Source organism: Pristis pectinata, chromosome 34 (genome assembly GCF_009764475.1).
Source record: "Pristis pectinata isolate sPriPec2 chromosome 34, sPriPec2.1.pri, whole genome shotgun sequence".
NCBI lineage: Eukaryota > Metazoa > Chordata > Chondrichthyes > Rhinopristiformes > Pristidae > Pristis > Pristis pectinata.
Window position 1 is genome coordinate 7,410,202 of NC_067438.1, and position 22,494 is coordinate 7,432,695.

The window sequence follows — 22,494 nt, forward strand, 5'->3', positions numbered from 1 at the left end:
CCATCTCTTCATAGTCTACCTCCTCCCCCCTGCCCTTTCCGTGCTGATGAAGGGTCTCGACCCGAAACGTCGACTGTCCGCCTCCCTCCACAGATGCTGCCTGACGCGCTGAGTTCCTCCAATATCTTGTTTGATCTTCCAGATTCCAACGTCTGCAGTCTCTCGTGTCTACCTCTGGGACGGTGGGATCTGGGACCCTTTGTGAACAGGCCAGTGTCGGGGGGGGGGGTGGGGGGGGTGGTGTGGGGGAGGAGGGCGAATTTTGGCCTAATCCTTGGGGGAGGTTTTGAGGCTGGCATTGGGGTTAGCCTGGTGTGGGGGATATTCAGCCTGGGGGGAACAGTTCTGCATAGGGGTCAGTCTGGTGCAGGGCTCTCTCCGGAATGGGGCAGTCCCACTGGGGTGCAGTCCCACTGGGGTACAGTCCCGGTGGGGGGGGGGTTTGCGGAGGGCAGCTTGGTCCTGCTCCCCCCACCCCTTCCGAACCACGCTGCCAGCCGTACCTACGAGAAGCGGCTTCCTGCGGATCACTCTCCCGACCACAGGCGACCCGGGCACCTCCAGGCGAGGGACCGGTGCCTCTTCCTCCTCCTCCTCCTCTTCCTGAGGCTCCCGGAGCTGGGGCGCCGCCTCGTCCTCATCGGTGCCGAACTCAGCCAGCAGCGCCAGTTCCGATGGGTACTCGAAGGTGGACTCCAACTCGCCGTCATTAAAGGAGATGTTTAACTGGAAGGAACAAAGGGAGAGTCAGGACATGGGTGGGACCCAGGTATTGTGCGCCCACAAGGACAGTCCGCAGACAGACTGCCTGTCCCAGCACTGTCTGCCCCTGGATTTTTTTGTATTCCAAAATAAACTTTATTCATCATCAAAAACACTCTATATACAACAATAAAACAGTGCAAACCTTTACATTCGTGTACAGATCAATCATTAGTGTTACCTTTTTATATAAAAAACACAGCACCGATGCCACTCGTGTGGCTCCCTGGGGGGCTACCCCAATCCCGTACGTACAACATTTAAGGGGCTTCCTCGCCTGACCCCGCCCCTCCTTCTCCTGTGGCAGAAGAACCCTAAAATGTAGTCCTTCCCCACTGAGCCCTCGCGTTGGCTGCACCCAGCTTCAGTGTGTCCCTCGGCACCTACTCCTGCAGCCTGGAATGTGCCAGCCAGCAGCATTCCCCTACAGACATCTCACAGTGCTGGGAGACCAACAAGTTTCGGGCAGACCAAAGGGCGTCTTTCACCGAGTTGATGACCTTCCAGCAGCAGTTGACGTCCGTCTCTGTGTTGGTCCCCGGAAACAGCCCGTAAATCAGAGAATCCTCTGTTACGCAGCTGCTGGAGATGAACCGTGACGAGGACCCCTGCATCTTTCACCACACCCTCCTCGCAAACCCACAGCCCGCAAAGAGGTGGGTGACCGTCTCGTCCCCAGCGCAGTTCTCCCTGGGGCAGTGTGCACTCGGAGTGAGGTTCTGACCATACAGGAAGGATCTGACTGGGAGGGCCCCTCTCACCGCCAGCCAACCGAGGTCTTGGTGCTTGTTGGTGAGTTCTGGCGATGAGGCATTCTGCCCGATGGTCTGGACAGTCTGCTCAGGGAACAACTGCCTCCAGAACATCTTCTCACAACATAAGAGGCCATTTCAGCCATTAAGTCTCAGCAGGTCCAAATGGCGATCCCATTTCTCACTGAAAGTGACCTGAGGGGCAAATCCTTCACACAGAGGATGGTGTGTCCATGGAACGAGGAAGTGGTCAAGGCAAGTACATTAACAGCGGTTAGAAGGCACTTGGACAGGTACATGGATAGGAACGGTTTGGAGGGATACGGGCCAAACCTGGGCAAATGGGACAAGCTTAGATGGGCTTCTTGGTCAGCATGGACCAGTTGGGCCGAAGGGCCTGTTTCCGTGCTGTATGACTCTAACTCCTCACTGAAACTGGAAGTGGGGGGGGGGGGGGGGGTGGCACACAAAGGCGGCGGCTACAACATCAGCCCCTCGCACACAAGGCCAGCACTTTGCAAATCTCCCCCATACCTGGTGGAATCTGTCCGTCAACTTGCACCCCTCCTCAATCCACCAATCACACCGGGCTCCTGTCTCACCCCTCCCCCTTTTAATAGAACAACATAGAGCATAGAACACTGCAGCATAGTACAGGCCCTTCGGCCCACAATGTGCCGACATTTTATCCTGCTCTAAGATCTATCTAACCCTTCCCTCCCACATAGCCCCCTATTTTTCTATCATTCATGTGTCTAAGAGTCTCTTAAATGTCCCTAATGTATCTGCCCCCACAACCTCTGCCGGCAGTGCGTTCCACACACCCACCACTCTCTGTGTAAAAAACTTACCCCTGACATCCCCCTTATACCTTCCTCCAGTCACCTTAAAATTATGTCCCCTCATGTTAGCCATTGTCACCCTGGGAGAAAGTCTCTGATCGTCCGCTCGATCTCTGCCTCTTATCACCTTGTACACCTCTACACCAGCACCTCCCTTCTCCACTCTCCGTCCTTGACTCAAAACGTCGACAATTCCTCCCCACTCCCCCGCCCCGCAGATGCTGCTCAACCCACCCAATTCCTCCAGCAGATTGTGTGTTGCTCCAGATTCAGCGTCTGCAGTCTCTTGTGTCTCCATTGCATCTCTAGGGTCATGAACTGTGTCGGGGGGGAGGGGGGGAAGGGGAAGGGGAGAGGATTGGAAGGGGTGGAGTTGTTGGTTATGGGTCAGTTGTTGATTAGAACAAAGGATGGGCAATAAATGCTGGCCTTTTTGGCACTGCTCACAGTCTGAAAAGGGATGCATTTAAAATAAACTTTGGGTGGAAATATTTGGCCAGTGTATTGTGAACTCCAGTAAACCCCAGCGCAAAGCTCCCAACTGAAGCAACAACAGTGCGGTTGATTAATTTGTCTATCAGGATAAACCTGGTGAATCTTGTTGAACAGGTAAACATCCAGTAAGACAGCTTGTGTTATTGATACACAGCTCTCTAAACATTCCAGCCACTCCAGGCTAGTGTTACACTGCATCCTCCCACAACGATGCTGTTTGTACTCAGAAAAGAAAGGGTGGATCACGTTGCAATCTTTGGTTTCTCCTAATCAAAGGTTTGATTTCATTGGAAGAAGGCATGCCAGCGGCTCTACTTCATTAGGAGTTTGAGGAGATTTGCTATGTTGCCAAAGGCTCTTGCAAATTCCTACAGACATACAGTGGAGAGCATTCTGACTGGTTGCATCACCGCCTGGTATGGAGGCTCCAATGTGCAGGATCGAAAGAGGCTGCAGACAGTTGTAGACTCAGCCAGCTCCACCACGGGCACAACCCTCCCCACCATTGAGGACATCTTCAAGAGGCGGTGCCTCAAGAAGGCCGTATCCGTCATTAAGAACCCTCACCACCCGGGACATGCCCTCTTCTCGTTACTACCATCGGGGAGGAGGTACGGGAGCCTGAAGACCCACACTCAACGATTCAGGAACAGCTTCTTCCCCTCCGCCATCAGGTTTCTGAACGGTCCGTGAACACTACCTCGTTATTCCTTTTTCTTTTGCACTATTTATTTATTTTTGTAATTTGTGGTAATTTTAGGTCTTGCAGTGCATTGCTGCCACAAAACAACAAATTTCACGTCATCTAAGTCAGTGATAATAATTCTGATTCTGAAGGCAGGGATCAAGTGAGTGATCCAAGTTAGTGATCCAAGTTAGTATCCATGGGATACGTAGGACAGTCCGTGTTTCAACCCCTCTCTCCTCAAGGCTTTTTCTGGTGCTGCTTCCTGCTCTCAGATAGATTTCATGAAGCTTACTGCCAGTTTCCACCCTTCTCTCACTTTAGGATGGTCCTCCTGACTCTCCCCTTCCGTAACCTATGTGCTCTGTGCCTGTGATGCTGCTGCAAGTAAACTTTTCATTGCACCTGTGCATGTGACAATAAACTCGACTTTGACTTTGAAGCTCTTGATCTCAGCTGACAGGCCAACAACCAATATCCATTACAAGCCCACAGATCCCCACAGCTGACCACACCCTCTGTATCCTACTTCCCTGTAAGGATTGCATTCCATTCTCACAACTTCTCTCGTTCTGTTGCATCTGTTCTGCTACTTTGATGTCCTGCTCCTTCTTTAACCATGGCTTCCCCTCCTGCACAGCCAACATGGCGCTCAGTAACACCGGCTCGATTTCCTGCACTTCTGCTCCTGCCGCCGAGGGTAGGGGTACGGTTCCCCTCATCTTCTGCCCCACCAGTCTCGACATCCGCCAGCTTCAGCAGGGTGCCCCCGCCGGCCGCACCTTCCCCTTCCTGTCTTCTTTCAGCATTCCCTCTGGATCTTCCTGCTGCACAGCCTCCAGCAATACCCATCCCCGTTCTCAGGGCGCCGACCCATCCAACCACAGGAGACGCAAAACCTGCCCTCTCACCCTTTCCCACCACCCAGGGACCCAAATATTCCTTCCACTGAAGCAGCGACTCACTTGTTCAGTGCTTACAATGCAGAGAGATCTTGGGGTGTAAGTCCATAGCTCCCTAAAACTGGCAACACGTGGATGAGGGTGGTAAGAAAGGCATACGGCACGCTTGCCTTCATCGGTAGGGGCAACGAATATAAAGCTGGGGAGTCTTGTTGCAGCTGTCTAAAACTTTGGTTAGGCCACACTTGGAGTATCGTGTGCCAGTTCTGGTTGCCCCCATTACAGGAAGGATGTGGAGGCTTTGGAGAGGGTGCAGAAGAGGTTCACCGAGACGCTGCCTGGATTAGAAAGTATTAGCTATAAGGAGAGGTTGAACAAACTCGGATGGTTTTACTTGGAGCGTCAGAGGCTGAGGGTGGCTTGATATGCCTCTCATAAAATTTTGACTCTTTTTTCCCCCAGAGTGAAAATGTCAAATTCTAGAGGGTCAAGGTTTAACGTGAGGGGGGGGGAATGTTTAAAGGAGATTTACGAGGCAAGTTTTATCTTAACCCAGTGAGCGGTGGGTGCTTGGAACGCGCTGCCTGGGGAGGTGGTGGAGGCAGATACGATAGCAACATTTAAGAGGGATTTAGACAGGTACATGGAGAGACAGGGAATGGAGGGATATGGGCCACAAGCAGACAGATGGGATTAGCTTGGATTGGCTTCATGGTCACCACCGACACGGTGGGCTGTACTGTTGTACGTTCTAATGCGGTCTCCTCCACAATGGGGAGGCCAAACGCCGGTTGAGTGACCTCCGTGCAGAACACCTCAGTCCGCACAAGCACCACTGGATTCCCAGATGTCTGTTACTTTAATTCTCCATCTCACTCCCACTCTGTTCCAGTGAAGCCCCAATGTAAACTTGTTGAACCACAGTTCACCTGCCATCTCGACACACTAAAGCTCTCGGGGATCCAGTTAATCAAACTTCCCAGTCTATGTCAGAACTGGACAGTCCCTGTGCGAGAGAGGTCAATGCTGGGGGTACCTGTGGTACAGGCAACTGCTCCATGGACGGGATCGGCATGGTTGGTCTCTGATCTCTGATGGTGGGGACCGTTTTCTCTCTGAACGGATGCTGCTTGCCTTGATGTGCGTTTCCAGCATTTTATGTTTCTGTTTCCAATTTCCTACATCTGCAGTTTTATTTTTATTTTCAGTCCCTGGCTGGTTCTGACATAACTCAGTTTTTCCCTCTCCACAGATGCCGCCTGATCTGCTGGGATTCACCGTCATTTTCAAAGAGTCCTCGGGTTATACAACACTTAAACAGGCCCTTCGGCCGAACTCCTCCATGCTGACTGGGTCCTTTCCTGAGCTAATTTCATTTGCCTGCATTTGGCCTCCCTCACCTATCTATGAACCTGCTCAAATGTTGTTTAAATGTTGTATTTGTACCCACCTCTGCCACTTCCTCTGGCAGCTCGTTCCATATATACCCACCACCCTCTGGGTGAAAAACGCCCCTCAAGTTCCCTCTAAATATTTCCCCTCTCACCTTAATCTATACCCTCTGGTTTTAGACTCCCCTACCCTGGGGAAAAGACGGTGACCGTCCACCTTATCTACGCCCCCTCATGATTTCCTAAACCTCTATAAGGTCACCCCTCAGCCTCCTTCATTCCAGGAAAAACTATCCCAGCCTGTCCAGTCCCTCCTTATAACTCCAGCCCTCCAGTCCCCGTAACATCCTTGTGAATCTTTTCTGCCTCCTCTCCAGCTTAATAACTCAGCAAGCAGAACCGCACACCAGGCTCCAGGTGAGGTCCCACCACCATATTGTACAGCTGTTACATGATGTCCCAACTCTTGTGCTCAATGGCCCGTCCGATGAAGGCAAATGTGTCAAACGCCATCTTCTTCATTTCAGATTACTAGCTGCCACTGTGTCCTACATCTCACAGTCCCGGCATGCCTACTTTTATTCTTTCACTTTCCTTAGTTTTGCATGCTATCCATACAGAACATCTCATCACATCAGTACATCGAGGTAGTACAAGGGAAAAGCAATAACAGAATGCAGAATATAGTGTTAGTCACAGAGAAAGTGCAGTGCAGGCAGACAATAAGGTGCAAGGGCCATGACAAGGTAGATTATGAGGTCAAGAGTCCATCTTATTGTACAAGGGGACCATTCAGTAGTCTTGTAACAGTGGGATAGAAGCTGTCCTTGAGCCTGGTGGTACCAATCAGTCAACACCAACCTGTATCAATCAATCATTAATCGGGAGATTGAGTTCAAGAGCAGCGAGGTGATTTTGCAGCTCTATAGAACCCTGGTTAGACCACACTTAGAATATTGTGTTCAGTTCTGGTCACCCCATTATAGGAAGGATGTGGAAGCTTTAGAGAGGGTGCAGAGGAGATTCACCAGGATGCTGCCTGGACTGGAGAGCATGTCATGAGGATAGGTTGAGTGAACTAGGGCTTTTCTCTTTGGAGAGAAGGAGATTGAGAAGTGACATGGTAGAGGTGTACAAGATGATAAGAGGCATAGATCGAGTGGACAGTCAGAGACTTTTTCCCACGGCGGAAATAGCTAACACGATGGGGCACAATTTTAAGGTGATTGGTGGAAAGTACAGGGGGGATATCAGAGGTAAGTTTTTTTTACACAGAGAGCGGTGGGTGCGTGGAACACACTGCCAGGGGTGCTGGTGGAGGCAGATACATTAGGGACATTTAAGAGACTCTTAGGTAGGCACATGGATGATAGAAAAATGGAGGGCTATGTGGGAGGGAAGGGTTGGATTGATCTTAGAGTAGGCTAAAAGGTCAGCACAACATCGTGGGCCGAAGGGCCTGTACTGTGCTGTAGTTCTATGTTCTCTCTTGCTCCTCTCTATCACAAAAAATTCCCCGTCTTCTCCCCACCCCCACCCCAAGATTTCCCAATTCTGATGAAAGGTTACTGAACCGAAGCATTAACTCTGTGTCTCTCTCCACTGATGCTGCCTGACCTGCTGTGTATCTCGAACCTTTTCCCTTTGTATGGGGTGATTCAGAAAGGTTTTGGCATGGTACTCACACCACCGCCGGCCCGAATGATCCACCTGTCCTCCTGCTACCTCTCTGCCTTTCACCGCCTCGACATATAAGAACATACTGTAAGAACTAGGAGCAGGTCTGCTCTGCTATTCATTAAAATCTACCTCAGCTCCACATTCCTGCAATGTTTCCATGACTCCCTGTCATCCAAAAATCTATTGATCGCTGCTTTGAATTAACTTCATGAGTGAATCCCCACAGCCCTGTGGGATAGAGAATTCTGAAGATTATGCACCCTCCAATAAGAAATTTTTCATCACTTCAATCCTAAATAGACGGCCACCTATTCTGAGGATATGGCCCCAGTTCTAGACTCCTCAGCTAAAGGAAGCACCATCCTAAGATATCTTTATTAGTCACATGTACATTGAAACACACAGTGAAATGCATCTTTTGCGGTAGAGTGTCCTGGGGGCAGCCCGCAAGTGTCGCCACGCTTCTGGCGCCAACATAGCACGCCCACAGCTTCCTAACCCGTACGCCTTTGGAATGTGGGAGGAAATCGGAGCACCCAGAGGAAATCCACACAGACAGTGGGGGAGAACGTACAAACTCCTTACAGACAGTGGCCAGAATTGAACCTGGTCACTGAGCTTCTCGAGCCCTGTGAGAATGCTGTTACATTTCAATGGAACATGTAGCCTCACTGATGTAGTAACCCCATGCTCACCACCCCAGGTGCTTCAATGGAGTGATTCCCAAACACTACTGGAAACTGAATCACATGACACTGTGGCAAAGCTTGGTCGGAAGGGTAATTGGAAGTGTTAAATCTATTACACTAAAGGGAGGGAGAGGGGTTTAGGGAGGGAAGTCCCAAGCATTGGTCTCTGGTAGCCAAAGGCACAGCCACCAGTGTAGGAATAAGTAAGTTCAGGCTTACAGAGGGAAGGAGCAGTAAGGTCATGGGGGTCTCCTGAGATGACCCTGCCACCATTTCAGCACTCCATGAGCACTGTATTGGAGAGTCAGACTATACTGTGAGCTCCTGGTTGTGGGTGGCACACAAGGTAGAGAAAATATGGGGACATAGAGTCATACAGCACAGAAACAGGCCTTCGGCCCAACTGGTCCATGCCGACTGAGATGCCCCATTCAAGCTGGCGTCACTTGCCCGCATTTGGCTCATAACCTTCTAAACCTTTCCTATCCATGTACCTGTCCAAGTGCCTTTTAAAAGTCGTTATTGTACCTGCCTCAACCACTTCCTCTGGCAGCTCGTTCCACATACATACCACCCTCTGTGTAAAAAAGTTGCCCCTCAAGTTCCTATTAAATCTTTCCCCTCTCACCTTGAACCTAATCCCTCCGGTTCTTGATTCCCCAACCCTGGGGGAAAGACCGACTGCATTCACTCAATCTATGCCCCTCATGATTTCATACACCTCATAAAAATCACATGATGGAAGTGGGAGGAGAGGTTGTGAGAGGGACAAAGTCTGCCACAGCCTTTAGACCCCACCAGTGACGGATAGAGAGCAGGAGCCTGGGCAACGAGTCTTAACTTCCAACACAACACGGCGAATGTGTCACCAGGCAAGATTCTGGCCTGCAAGTTGAGGCAACAGCAAAAGTTGCATTCCTAACCTCCAACTCATCACTAAATGTCAACCTCTGGCACCATAACCCTTGCAACATCCTGCAGCCCTTCCACAACCAGCCTTTTATTGTGCTTGCAGATTTTTATTGAATGATGAAGTACAACAGGAGCCCATTCGTCTTGCACTGGCTCTTTGAAAGGACAACGCTGTTGATCCCCTCTGCCTCTTTGCTCTTCCTGAGCAGCCTTGCGGGGCTTTCCCCTTATCGTTTATCTGGCTCAGTTTCGGAAACTGCTCTTGGTACATCTCCGACCGGTTTTGTTTCGCAGCCAGTACTTTCCAAATCACAACAGTTCTCTGAGTAAAATACAGAAAAAGTCCTGTTACCCGTCATGGCACTTGCAACATCGTCAGGTCCGTGCTTTCTAGCATCAGTGGGAAAACTTTTTCCTGACCAATCCTATCAAAACACTTCAATCTCCCCTTAACCTCCTGAAGGCAAACAGTCCCCAGTTCTCGAGTCTCTGCAGATTCCTGGTACTGACCCGGTAAATCTTCTAATCAGACTGTTTTTCAGAACACGTCACACTTGTTGGGCTTGAGTCAATTTATATTTTGCTGAAAGAATGCAGTGAAACATTTTCCAGTCATTGTTTCAATGTCCATAAACACACTGCGAGTATTTCCTCTGGGGACTGAACTTAACCCTTCAGCATGTTATAAAGTTACCCAGTGTTTCCTAAGGAATTCCCCTTCCTGTGCTCACTTCCCGATTCCTGTTTGGGATGTGGACAATGCTGTTAGTCAATTGCTTTTCAGCAGGGACTCACTGTGAATGGGTTGAATCCCCTACAAACAGCAGGGAGGTGGGGGAGTGGGAGAGGTGGCATGCCCCAATCTGTGTTCACAACTGGACTGAGGCTGGACGAAGTGACTTGTAACTGGGATGAGGTACCGTGGGCAACAAGTCTGTCGTTGCTGGGAGAGTAACTCCGAAAGAAAACAGGGCAGCACAACCATAACCTGAGGGTCAGCTGTGGCTCAGTGCTCTCTCACCTCTGCGTGAGTGGTTCGGGGGGGGGTGGGGGGGGGTGGGTGGAGATTAAATCCAACATCTCTGCTGACACCACCACCTGAGGGGATACTGTCAGACAACATACAGGTACAGGCCCTTCGGCCCACCATGTCTGTGCTGAACACAATTCCAAGTTAAATTAAATCTCTCCTGCCTGCACATGATCCCTATCCCTCCCATTTCCTGCATATTCAGGTCTCTGTCTAAAAGCCTCTTAAAGCAGCACTATTGTACCTGCTTTCAGCACTACCCCGGCAGCCCATTCCAGTACTCACAACTCTCTGTGTAAAAAAACCTGCCCCCCACATCTCCTTTAAACTTTCCCACTCTCACCTTAAATGCACGTCCTCTAGTGTTTGACATTTCTAACCTGGGAAAAAGACTGACTGTCTATCCTATCTACGCCTCTCATAATTTTATAAACCTCTATCAGGTCTCCCCTCAGCCTCCGATGCTCTGGAGAAGACAATCCAAGATTGTCCAACCTCCCCTTATAGCTCATACCCTCTAATCCAGGCAGCATCCTGGTGAACCTCTTCTGCACAGTTTCTAAAGCCTCCACATCCTTCCTGTAATGGTGCAACCAGAACTGCACGCAATACTCTAAGCACGGCCTGACCAAAGTTTTATACAGCTGCAACATGACTTCCTGACTGTTATACTCAATGCCCCGACCGATGAAGGGAAGCATGCTGTATGCCTTCTTTACCACCCTATCTACTTGCGTGGTCACTTTCAGGGAGCTATGACTTGGACACCAAGATCCCTTTGTACATCAGTGCTGTTAAGGGTCCTGCATTAACTGTACACTTTCTCCTTACATTTGACCTCCCAAAGGGCAGCACCTCACACTTGCTTGGATTAAACCCCATCTGCCATTTCTCTGCCCCTATCTGTAACTGATCTATATTCTGCTGTATCCTTTGACAGCCCTGCACACTGTCCACAACTCCTCCAATCTTTGTGTCACCTGTAAACTTACTAACCCACCCACTTGAATCAAGTAATATATATATCACAAATGACAGAGGTCCCAGCACTGATCCCTCCAGAACACCACTGGTCACAGACCACCCTTTGACCCTTCCAACACTACCCTCTGCCTTCTATAGGCAAGCCAATTCTGAATCCAAACAATCCAAATTTGTCTAACCTCTCCTTAAAGCTCATACCCTCTAATCCAGACAGCATCCTTGTAAACCTCTTCTGCACAGTTTCCAAAGCCTCCACATCCTTCCTGTAATGCGGCGACCAGAATTTCACACAAAACTTTAAGTGGGGCCTAATCAAAGTTTTATAAATACCTGCAACCATGGATCCCATGCACCTTAACCTTCTGGATCAGCCTACCATGAAAGACCTTGTCGGATGCCTTACTTAAATCCATGTGGACACCGTCCACTGCCCTACCCTCATCAATCACTCTTGTCACCACCTCAAAAAAAATCAATCAAGTGCCATTCTGGGGGAAACATTAAACTAGGGAAATGGGATACATGTGAAAGATCCTGGGGTCAGAACTTATTCCCTATGACAAAGGCCCATTGTGCAGTGGCAGAGTGCAAGTGGTGATCTCCCCTCCCAGAATTCGGTTTTATTGAGATTGACAGAACAGACCTCTGGAAGATGAACTCAATATCGGGTGGGACCTGGTGCACAAATGCAACCTTTTCCATTGCCCACCACCTTGAAGGAGAGCAGGCACTTCTCCCCTGATGTCCTGGCTAATAGTTCTCCCTCAACCAAAGTCACACAAACTGATTGCCTGGCCATTTAGTTACGTGCTGTGCTAAGTGGCTGCTGTCTTCTCTTCCTCTTCAAGGAAACACCTGATTGGCTGGGAAGCACTTTGAGATGACTCAAGGTCACAAAAGGCCTGACATAAATGCACATTCATGTGCTTTACTTCCTCTCACAAAACACAAACTTGTTTTCACAAGCACCCTTTCAGATAAATTGCCTGTAAACCACATAGCTCGAGGGAGGAACTGAACATGTGCACACACTCAGCACAATCCAAAAAGGTCTGTAGACTGCAGCAAACACATGTTACCAGCCTATTTGAGTCCACGGGGAGATTCAACCCCTCCCTCCAGCCAGTGCTGCCCAATTACACCATTTCTGATCTGCATCTCAACTCCATTTTCCTGTCTTAGTTCCCCTATCCCACACCACACCACCAGGTTCAGGAGCGGCAACCGTCAGGCAGGAGGTACAGAAGCCTGAAGTGCAGGCTCAGGAGCAGCTACTTTCCTACAACTATCAGGTTCTTGAATCGACCTGCACAACCCTAACCCTACCTCAGCAACGGGACACCACGGACCACCTCTTGCACTACATGGACCCGTCTCTGATTGTGTCTTGTTATATTTTGCACTGTCTTGCTTTCACACAGTCTTTTTTCACTGTATTGTATAATTTATGTACAATTTATATCCTCTCTGGTGTCTGTACCTACCTGCCTGTGATACTGCAAGCAAATTTTTCATTGTACCTGTACCTCCCGTACCTATGCACATGACAATAAACTTGAATTGAACTTCATATTCCTTGACACCAACAAAAACTTGTCAACATACAAAAAACTGGGGGAGCTCAGCAGGTCGGGCAGCATCTATGGAGGGAAACGGACAGTCGACATTTGGGTCGAGACCCTTCATCTGGACTAAAAGATGGGAGGTAGCCCAGTATAAAAAGGTGGGCGGAAGGGGTGGAGCGAGAGCCGGCAGGTGATAGGTGGATCCAGGTTGAGGTGGGGGGGGGGGGTTAATAGGCCAATAGTGGGAATGGTGTCAGAAGCTGGGGGGAAGGTGACAGGTGGGGGTGACAAAGGGCTGAAGATGGTGAAATCCGACAGGGGAGGGAGGGTGCAGCGCGGAATCGAGGCGGGGGGGGGGGGGGGACAGATGGGAAGAGTGGGGAGGGGAACCAGTGGGAGGAGTGTGCGGCTGACGGGCACCACGGACATGGTGGGGGGAGGCGAAGAGCCATGTTGACGGAGGCCGGTTAGATAAGGAGGAGAGAAAAGAGACGGAGGGGAAATGGTAACCTGGAGAATTCAGTGTTCATTACGTCAGGTTGTAGACGACCCGGGCGGAACACCAGGTGCTGTTCCTCTAGTCTGGGTTTAGCCTCACCCTGGAATTGGACGAGGGCCGAGGACAGACAGGTCGCTTGTGGCAACGGGGAGGGGAATTAAAATGGCTGCCAACCGGGAGCTTCCAGATGGCCACGGCAGGTGGAGTGAAGGTGCTCGGCGAAGCGGTCACTTTGTGTCTGGTGTCAGGATGTTAGCTGTAAATTTTTTAAATTTTAAATTTTTTGAAATTTTATTTACAGCAATGGTAACAGGCCCTTCTGGCCCAACGGGTCTGTGCCGCCCATTTTAGAACCCAAATTAACCTACCCGTACGTCCTTGGAATGTGGGAGGAAACCGGAGCACCCGGAGGAAAACCCACGCAGACACGGGGAGAACGTACAAACTCCTTAACAGACAGCGGCGGGAATCGAACCCTGATCGCTGACGCTGTAATAGTGTCGCGCTAACCGATACGTTACTGTACTTTTGTTAGGTTTTGTGTCTCCAAAACCTAATCGATTCCCAGGAGCTGGAACTACTGGGGTGTCATAGGACTGAGGACTGGATGCACTGCTATGTGCCATCTGTATGAATCATTTTGGTGAAAGGAGGTACACAGAAAACAGGAGGGTGGCTGGGACAGTGAGCTTTGGGGAGGACGCAAAGGAAAGTGGGCGGGTTATATAACTGGCAAGAGGCGGCGCTTAATAAGAGGAAATATGTGATTATTCATAGGAAGAATTAGAAAAACTTTAAAAAAAAGAATCGGGGTAATGGGATTGCTCCCCTGGGGGATAGCATGGACCCAATGGGCCAAATAGCCTCCTTCTGCGTCAATAAGTAGCAGTAGAAACCAGAAACTGTGGGCAGTCAGAGGTACTGGTTCATCAAGCCCCATAATGTTCACATGAAGGTACTGCAAACAATTATGATATGATTCTACAGTGATTCTAGACTCTCATGAGAGTCTCAGATCAGAGGGCACAGCCTCAGAATAAAGGGACGTCCCTTTAGAACTGAGATGGGGAGGAATTTCTTCAGCCAGGGGGTGGTGAATCTGTGGAATTCGTTGCCATGGAGGACTGTGGAGGCCAAGTCATTGGGTGTATTTAGGGCAGAGGTTGATGGGTTCTTGATTGGTGAAGGGGTTAAGGGTTACGGGGAGGAGGCGGGAGACTGGGGTTGAAAAAACATCAGCCATGATTGGATGGCGGATCAGACTCGATGGACCAAATGGCCTAATTCTGTTCCTATAAAGCCCTTGTAGTCCATAGGATAGAGTATACGAATGGGAAGTCTCCTTCTCTTGTACAAAACTCCTATGAGACCAAATCTGGAGCACTCTGGGCAGTTTTGATCTCTGTATCTAAAGAAGGATATATTTGGTTTGGAGTGAGTGCAGTTTAGATTCATTATACTGATTCCTGGTAATGACGGAGTGAGATTGGCCAGTACTTACTGGAATTTAGAAGATTGAGTAATGATCTCATTGACACATGCAAGATCCTGAGAGGGATTGCGGAGAGAGAGAGAGAGAGAGAGTGAGAGAGAGAGAGAGAGAGAGTGAGAGAGAGAGAGAGGAGAGTGAGAGTGAGTGAGAGTGAGAGTGAGAGTGAGAGTGAGAGTGAGAGTGAGAGTGAGAGTGAGAGTGAGAGAGAGAGAGAGAGAGAGAGAGAGAGAGAGAGAGAGAGAGAGATTGAGGAGAGATTGAGGAGAGATTGAGGAGAGATTGAGGAGAGATTGAGGAGAGATTGAGGAGAGATTGAGGAGAGATTGAGGAGAGAGAGAGACACACACACATCACTTTCTGAGGCTGGAGAATTCATACAAGGGGATATGATCTCAGGCTAAGGGGTTGAACACGTACAACCAAGATGAGAAGAAATTTATTTACAAGGAGAGCTGTAAATCTTTGGAAATCAGCCATAGGAAGTGGATACTCATCACAGAGTACATTTAAGGTTGGATTTCTATTCACTGAGAATTAATGGATTATGGAGACCGGCTGGGCAAGTAAACTTGAGACACAGGACCAGATACAATCTTACGGTGGAGTCGGTTCAAAAGGAGAGGCTTTACAGCTGCTTCTTTTTCTTTTGTGAACATCTGTGGGACTCTGGGGGAGGAATTCTGGATCCCCACTCCAGATCGTGTGGAAGGGTGCTGTCCAATTTTGTACCTGGACACATGAAGCTCTGATTCTAAGTTGACATCGCTCTTAGACACGATAGCGTTGCCCTCACAAACCAATCACCACCTCCCCCAGCCCCTTGACAAGAGGAGACGGCTTCTTTCCATCCACCTTACCGACAGCTTCTGACATGTTCAGCACCTCATTCAAATCACTGTTCAATCTTTTCTATCACAAGGAACGAGGTCTCACATTTTAAACCTCCCTCCTCTTTTGCGGTGTTGGTTGGACGTACCACGCAATGATGCTGACGCAACTCTCCATGTTGGACTGCCCTCAAGACTCAGTCGCCACAGTGCCGACCCTTGACCTCCATTTGCCCATGTCACGTGATGGTGGGATCATGTGACAGAACAGAAAGAAAATCACTTGGCACCCTTCACGGCCTATCTAGTCTTCATAGTTCTCCAGGGAAAAATCCTCAGCATTCTCCCAGAACCTGTTCAAGGAACTTTGCTGTCCAATCTCCCATGGGAAGTGGCTTTTCAATCTTCTACGATTTTGTCCTATCACCCTACCAGTCCCTGCTCACTTGCACCCACGTTACTAATCTTTGCTCCATCGATGTACTCTCCTAACTCAATTAGACAGGTCATTAGAGTCATTCAGCACGGAAACAGGCCCTTCAGCTCAACAGGTCTATGCCGACCAAGACACCCATCTAAGCTGCTCCCATTTGCCTGTGTTTGACTCACATCTCTCTAAACCTTTCCTATCCGTGTACCTGTCCAAGTGTCTTTTAAATGTTAACGTACCTGCCTCAACCACTTCCTCTGGCAGCTCGTTCCACATACGGACCACCCTCTGGTGAAAAAGTTCCTCCTCAGGTTCTTATTAAATTTCCCCCCTCTCACTTTAAACCTTTGCCGTCTAATTCTTTGATTCCCTAACCCTGGGTAAAAAGCACATGGATAGGAAAGGTTTAGAGGGATATGGGTCAAACGCGGGCAAATGGAACTAGCTCAGGAAGACACCTTGGTCAGCATGGCGAGAAGGGCTGAAGGGCCTGTTTCTGTGCTGTACAAGTCTATGAGTCTGTAACTCCCAAACACCTTCCCCTGCCTTTATACTTTGTTGCCCCTTTGATATACCTCAGCAAGAATGCCAGCTAAGTACGTTACTTCTCACTGTCATGTAAAGACTGATGAGAACAACATGGTAATGTAGCGGTTAGCGTAACGCTTTACAGCGCCAGCGACCCGGGTTCAAATCCCGCCGCTGTCTGTAAGGAGGTTGTACGTTCTCCCCGTGTCTGTGTGGGTTTCCTCCGGGTGCTCCGGTTTCCCCCCACATTCCAAAGACGTACGGGTTGGGAAGTTGTGGGCATGTTACGTTGGCACCAGAAACGTGGCGACACTTGTGGCCTGCCCCCAGAACACTCTACGCAAAAGATGCATCGCACTCTGTGTTTTGACGTACATGTGACTAATAAAGAAATCTTATCTTATCTTAAAACATCCCCACCGACCCCAATAGGGTCTATAGGTCATCGAGTCAACCCTAGTCCCCACTCTGCAATTGGTCTACAACCCCCTCAGGGTAACCCTATCTCCACCCTCCAATTGGATCTATACAACACAAGTTTGACTCTATAATTTCCCTTGATTGAATGAATAAGGGATTATAGGGCAAACCCCTCTCCCCACACGTCAATGGGATCTATGGACAGCAAACCTGGGGTCTGTCACACCACATCTCTGGGGTCTATGGACCACTATGCAAATAGTTCTCTGCACACTGAAGATTTAGTGGAAGAACTTGTACATTGCAGCATTCACACTTAGGGTTTGCTCTCTCTCCCTTGCTGGATGGTCTGTTTAACTGTGTTTAATGCCCAGCTCAGTTACTGAGACGGGGAGGATATATTCACCCATGAAGTAGATGGATGCACAACATGTGGAATGGTGCCGAGGAATGTAGCAGCACATAACTATCCGATTACAGCAGGCACATTAACAGGCTGAGCCGTGGAGAGGAACCAGCTGTTGGCATGACAGTGACAGGGCAGCATTCATTCACAGAGAGACCGCGAGCCAGAGGACACGAGGTGGACGAGACATGGTGGGGACTCACTGGGAGGAGTCAGTGCGAGATGAAAGGATCAGAATAAAGTTTCACATGTCACATCCTTGGGATTTCGTTTAACTAATTAGTGCAATTACCTTTATCGTCATTGCTGGCGATCAGAGCAGTTCGTTTCCGCAGGGGGACCAGAAGAGTAAAAATCAGGAAGAAAGATGAACAAGGATTCGGAGATAGGAGAAAGGAAAGAAAGACACACAGGCAGACAACACACACACACACATGTACACACACACAGGGGCACACACAGGTGGACAGACACTTGGACAGACACACACAAGAGGCACAGACAGACAGACACACACAGGCACACATACAGAGGCACAGACACACACACACACACAAACAGGCACATACACACACACATACACACACACAGAGGCACAGACAGACAGACACACAGAGGCACACACACAGAGGCACAGACACACACACACACACACACACACACACAAACAGGCACATACACACACACACAGAGGCACAGACAGACACATAGGCACACACACAGGCACACAGAGATACAGACACACACACACACAGACACAAATGGAAATACATACATAGATACACACATAGAGATACAGACACACTCACACACAGACATATACACACTCACACTCAAACACACACATACACACAGACACATACAGAGATACACATACATAGACACAGACACATGCACAGAGAGAGACACACACACGCACAGATACACACAAACAGTGCCACACAGAAACACAAACACATACGCAGAGACCAAATACACACGGTGTGAATTATACCCTGGGTCTAATTCAGTTCAGATGGTTTATATAAATGGATGCCCCAAGAGTGACAGGCTCTAATCTAATTGGCTCACACACACCAGATACACATCGCACATTAGTGGGTGCTTGAGAACGGTTGAACCCCAACGTGTGATGATGATCATTTCCCTGTGCTTAGAGATTGTGTTCTCCCTCGTTGTTAGACTGCCGGTCTGGCAGAGCTCAGACGTGGGGCAGTTTACTTTCTGTGAATGGAGCACATCCCCACCAGCAAAGTTTCACCCGGGACTGCCACCTCTCCACTCAAACCTACAAAGCTGTGTCAGCGATGTGTGAAGCTTTACCGGCCCCACTGCCTCGGGGACATGGGCGCTGATAACCGTTCCTTCCCCTCTTTGCCCATTAATACCGTTTCATAAATGTCCCTGGCTCCTTTAATACACCTCATGTCTGATAAATACATCTTGCTGTTGACATAACATAAAGCCTGCTCAAGAAGAATAAAACATGCAATCCCTTCCAGCCCAAAAGGATCTTCAGATAAGTGTCAACCTCTCGTCCAGCCCTCTCCCAGGGTGACCCTACCTCTACTTTCCAACTGGGTCTATAGAATACAAGGCTGACTCACATACCACCCTCCAATGGCATCTACAGACCCCAGGGCTAATACCTGTCCCCACTCTCCAAAAGATATAGGAGCAGAATTAGGCCATTCAGCCCATCCTCTGGCTGATTTTTTTTGTCAACCCCATTCTCCTCCCTTCTCCCTGTGACCCTTAAGCCCCTTCCCAATCAAGAACCCGTCAATCTCTGCCTTAAATACACCCAGTGACTTGGCCTCCACAGCCCTTTGGCAACGATGCAAGAATTCCACAGAATCACCGCCCCCTGGTCTGAAGAAATTCCTCCCCATCTCAGTTCTAAAGGGACGTTCCTTTATTCTGAGGCTGTGCCCTCGGATTCCAGACTCTCCCACTGATGGAAACACCCTCTCCACGTCCACCCTATCCAGGCCTTTCTCTATCCGGTAGGTTTCAATGAGATTCCCCCCCTCATCCTTCTGAACTCTCTAGTGAGTGCTTTGTTCCCCTTTGATGTAACTCAGCAAGAATGCCAGAATGTTGCTACGTGCTCTAATGCAAAGACAGATGAGAATAAAAGACAATAAAACATCTCCATCGACCCAAATAGGATCTATAGATCACAGCATCAACCCTAGTCCCCACTCTGCAATTGGGTCTAAACCCCCTCAGGGTAACCCTATCTCCACTCTCCGATTGGATCTATAGAACACAAGGGTGACTCCTATAGCACCCTCCAAAGGGGTCTATAGACCCCAGGGCTAATCCCTATCCCCACTCTCCAGTAAGTACTTGGATCTGTGACATTCTGGGTTGTGGACCAAGTACCTGAAGGAGGAGCTGGTTCCAACCATCATGGACATAATGGCCATCTCGTATGTTGTAAATTTCTCTCGATTCTATGATTAGGGGTTTATAGGGCAAACCCTGTCCCCGGACGTCAATGGGATCTGTGGACCTCAGCAGTCCTGGGCTCCCACACCTCTGGGGTCTATCGATTACTATGCAAAGAGTTACTTGCACCATGAAAGTTGTACATTGCAGCACACACATTTAGAGTTTGCTCTGTCTCTTTCGGTGGACAATTTGCTCTCTCTCTCTCTCTCTCTCTCTCGGCAGACATTGTTCTCTCTCAGTAGACAATTTGCTCTCTCTCTCTCTCTCTCTCACGACAGTTTCCACTCTTCATCTCTGTACAGTTTGCTCTCTCTCTCTTTCTCGGTCTCAGTGGACAGTTTGTTCTCTCTCTCCGTCCTCTCTACTCTGTACCCCCTCTGTCTCCCTCCCTGTCCCCCCTCTCCCTCTGTCCTCTCTCTCTCTCCCTCTGTCCCCCTCTCCCTCTCTGTCCTCCTCTCCCTCTCTCTCCCTCTGTCCTTCCCCCCTCTCGCTCCCTCTGTCCCCCTCTCCCTCTCTGTCCTCCCCAGTCTCTCTCTCTCCCTCTGTCCTCCTCCCCCACCCTCCTCTCTAGGTGGGCGGTCCGTAACTGTGTTTAGTACCCAGCTCAGTCACAGACAGGGGGAGGACCCACCCAGCCCCAGGCTGAGCTGTGGACGGCTCACAAGAAGGGGGGTAATAAGGGACAGGCCTCACCTTCCTCCGGGTCGCCCCGGCCTTGACCAGGCAGGACCTCCGCAGGGTCAGGTAACCCCGATCACCAGGATCTCCTCAGCTGTCGGGTACCTCTTCTTGGCCGGCGCGCCTGGGGCTGCCGGGGGCTGTGTCGTTGCCGGGGGAGCCACCACACCGTTCTCCGCCGCCGCTGAGGCCTTGCTAGCCGCCATCTTGCGGGGGTTGATGGTGATGGTCCGGCCTGCCTTGCGCTGGGGGGTTCCGCTCGGACGCACGCACCCCCATGGCCCCTTGGCCTCCTGCCCGTCGCTAGGCGCCGTCCCGGGGCTGTCCTTCTCCGCCGGGCCCTCGCTCGGAGCCGCCGCCTCCGGCCTGCTGAGGAGGCCCACCGCCCCTTTAAGGAAGCGGACCGGAGGCCCAGCCTCCTCCTGGGCAGTGGGTGGGGCGCGGGCCCTGCCCAGGAGAGGCCCTCCACCCTGTACAGCCTGCTCATGCCGGCCCCCTCCTGGGCGGCCTGCTGCTCGGGGGACGGAGGCCTCTCTGGGCCTACTCCGGCCTGCAGGTCCTGGGGCCCATCGTCCGCCCCTCCCGACACAGTCGCTGCTGCAGCAGGGCAGGAAGCCGCAGCAGCCAGGCAGCCTGAGGTCAGGCCGGCACAGGAAGGGGAAGCTGTGCTGATTGGCTGCGGTTTCGACAGGCTGCCGGGCTGAGGGGAGGCATCGCCGACAACAGCCTGGCCCAGGGGAGGCTCAGGGCGGGATGCGTGGGAGATGGGAAGGGGGGCGGCCCGCCCGGACCCTGCCCCTGGCCGTCCGCCGCTGGGGTCTCCCGGGGGTCTGGGGCAGCCCCCACCTGCCGCCCGCTGGCCTGGGGTGACTCTGTGGGCCGCCCCCCCTCCTCTGGCTCGGCGGGGCGGTGGGCCGGGGGGCAGCCCGCCCCCTCCCCACGGGCGTTGGTTGCCGGGGGCGAGGAGGAGGGGGATGGGGTGGGGGAGGGGGAGGGCGGCTCAGGGTCCTGGTCCTCGGTGGGGTCACCCCGGCCGACAAATGAGGCACCAGGCAGGCTCCGGGGAGGGGAAGGCGAGGGGGGTTGCTGGGGGGGCCGGCGAGGGAGGAGTCCCGGGATCTCTGGGTCCCCAGGTCTGGAGGGGCGCCGCAGGACATTCTCCGAGCTGCGGGAACGGGCGAAGAAGCCCCGCCGCTGGCCGAAACGGCTGAGCAGCCGGCTGACCCTACCTCGCCTGGGCACCTGCTCCCCCTCCTCCCCCTCCTCCTCCTCCTCCTCCTCCTCCCCCTTGCCCTGGCCCCTCCCCAAGCAGCTCAGGTCCTCCACGCTCCTGGTCAGGGCGGCCTCGGTGACGGGACGCCTTGGGGCCCCCACCCTCCTGCCCGGATCGGCCCTTGGGGCGTCGGAGGCCGGTTGCCACGGGTGGGGGAGGTCCTCGGGCTCCGGGGCGGCGAGGTCGCCCGGCCGGGACGTCCTGGCCCCGGCGTTGGTGGGGGCCCACTGCCGGGGCCTGGGGCCCTGCCCCATCTCCCCGTCCCACCTCCGCCTCTCCTGCCGCACGAAGGGGTTGCAGTTGACGGGCCCGATGGCCTCCTGCAGGACCGCCCCCTCCTGGGTGCCGGCACGCTCATCACCCCGCGGCCCAGCCCTCCCTGGGACAGGAGCCTGGCCCTCGCCCGGCAGGGGCCGGGAGCAAAGGCGGCTCCTCCTCCTCTCCATTACCTCCTTCTTCCAGGCCGGGATGCTAGCCAGCCTCTCGAGCTCCTCCTTCTCCCTCCTTCTGCCCTCTTCCTCATCCCTCCTCTTCCGCTCCAGAAGTTGGGCCTTCCACTTGGGGAGGGACGCCATCCTTAAAGAACTCCCCCACCACCCCCCAGCCCCCCGAGGCTCCCCAAGCTGGTGGGACAGCTGACGATGGATCCCACCAACACCTCCTGGGTGCCCGACAGTTTTACGTGCTACCAAATGGGGACAGGGTCTCTGCCCTGGGCATCATTGGTTGCCCCCCGTTTCCCAAATCCAGCTAACAGGTCCACCCTACCCCCCACCCCGACCCCCACTGTCCCAG

At 51.6% G+C, this 22,494-nt stretch overlaps 1 protein-coding gene across 1 annotated transcript in view; it reads right to left on the reverse strand.

Moving 5' to 3' along the window:
• The window catches only part of LOC127586116 (phostensin-like), a 33,256-nt gene extending 10,813 nt beyond the window's left edge, over window positions 1-22,443 (reverse strand). The window contains 4 exon segments of the mRNA XM_052043963.1: window positions 504-726; window positions 20,433-20,500; window positions 20,503-21,101; window positions 21,103-22,443. Of these exon segments, the coding sequence (XP_051899923.1) occupies window positions 504-726; window positions 20,433-20,500; window positions 20,503-21,101; window positions 21,103-22,274 (2,062 nt within the window). The 5' untranslated portion in view covers window positions 22,275-22,443.
• Window positions 22,444-22,494: the final 51 nt, after the last annotated feature.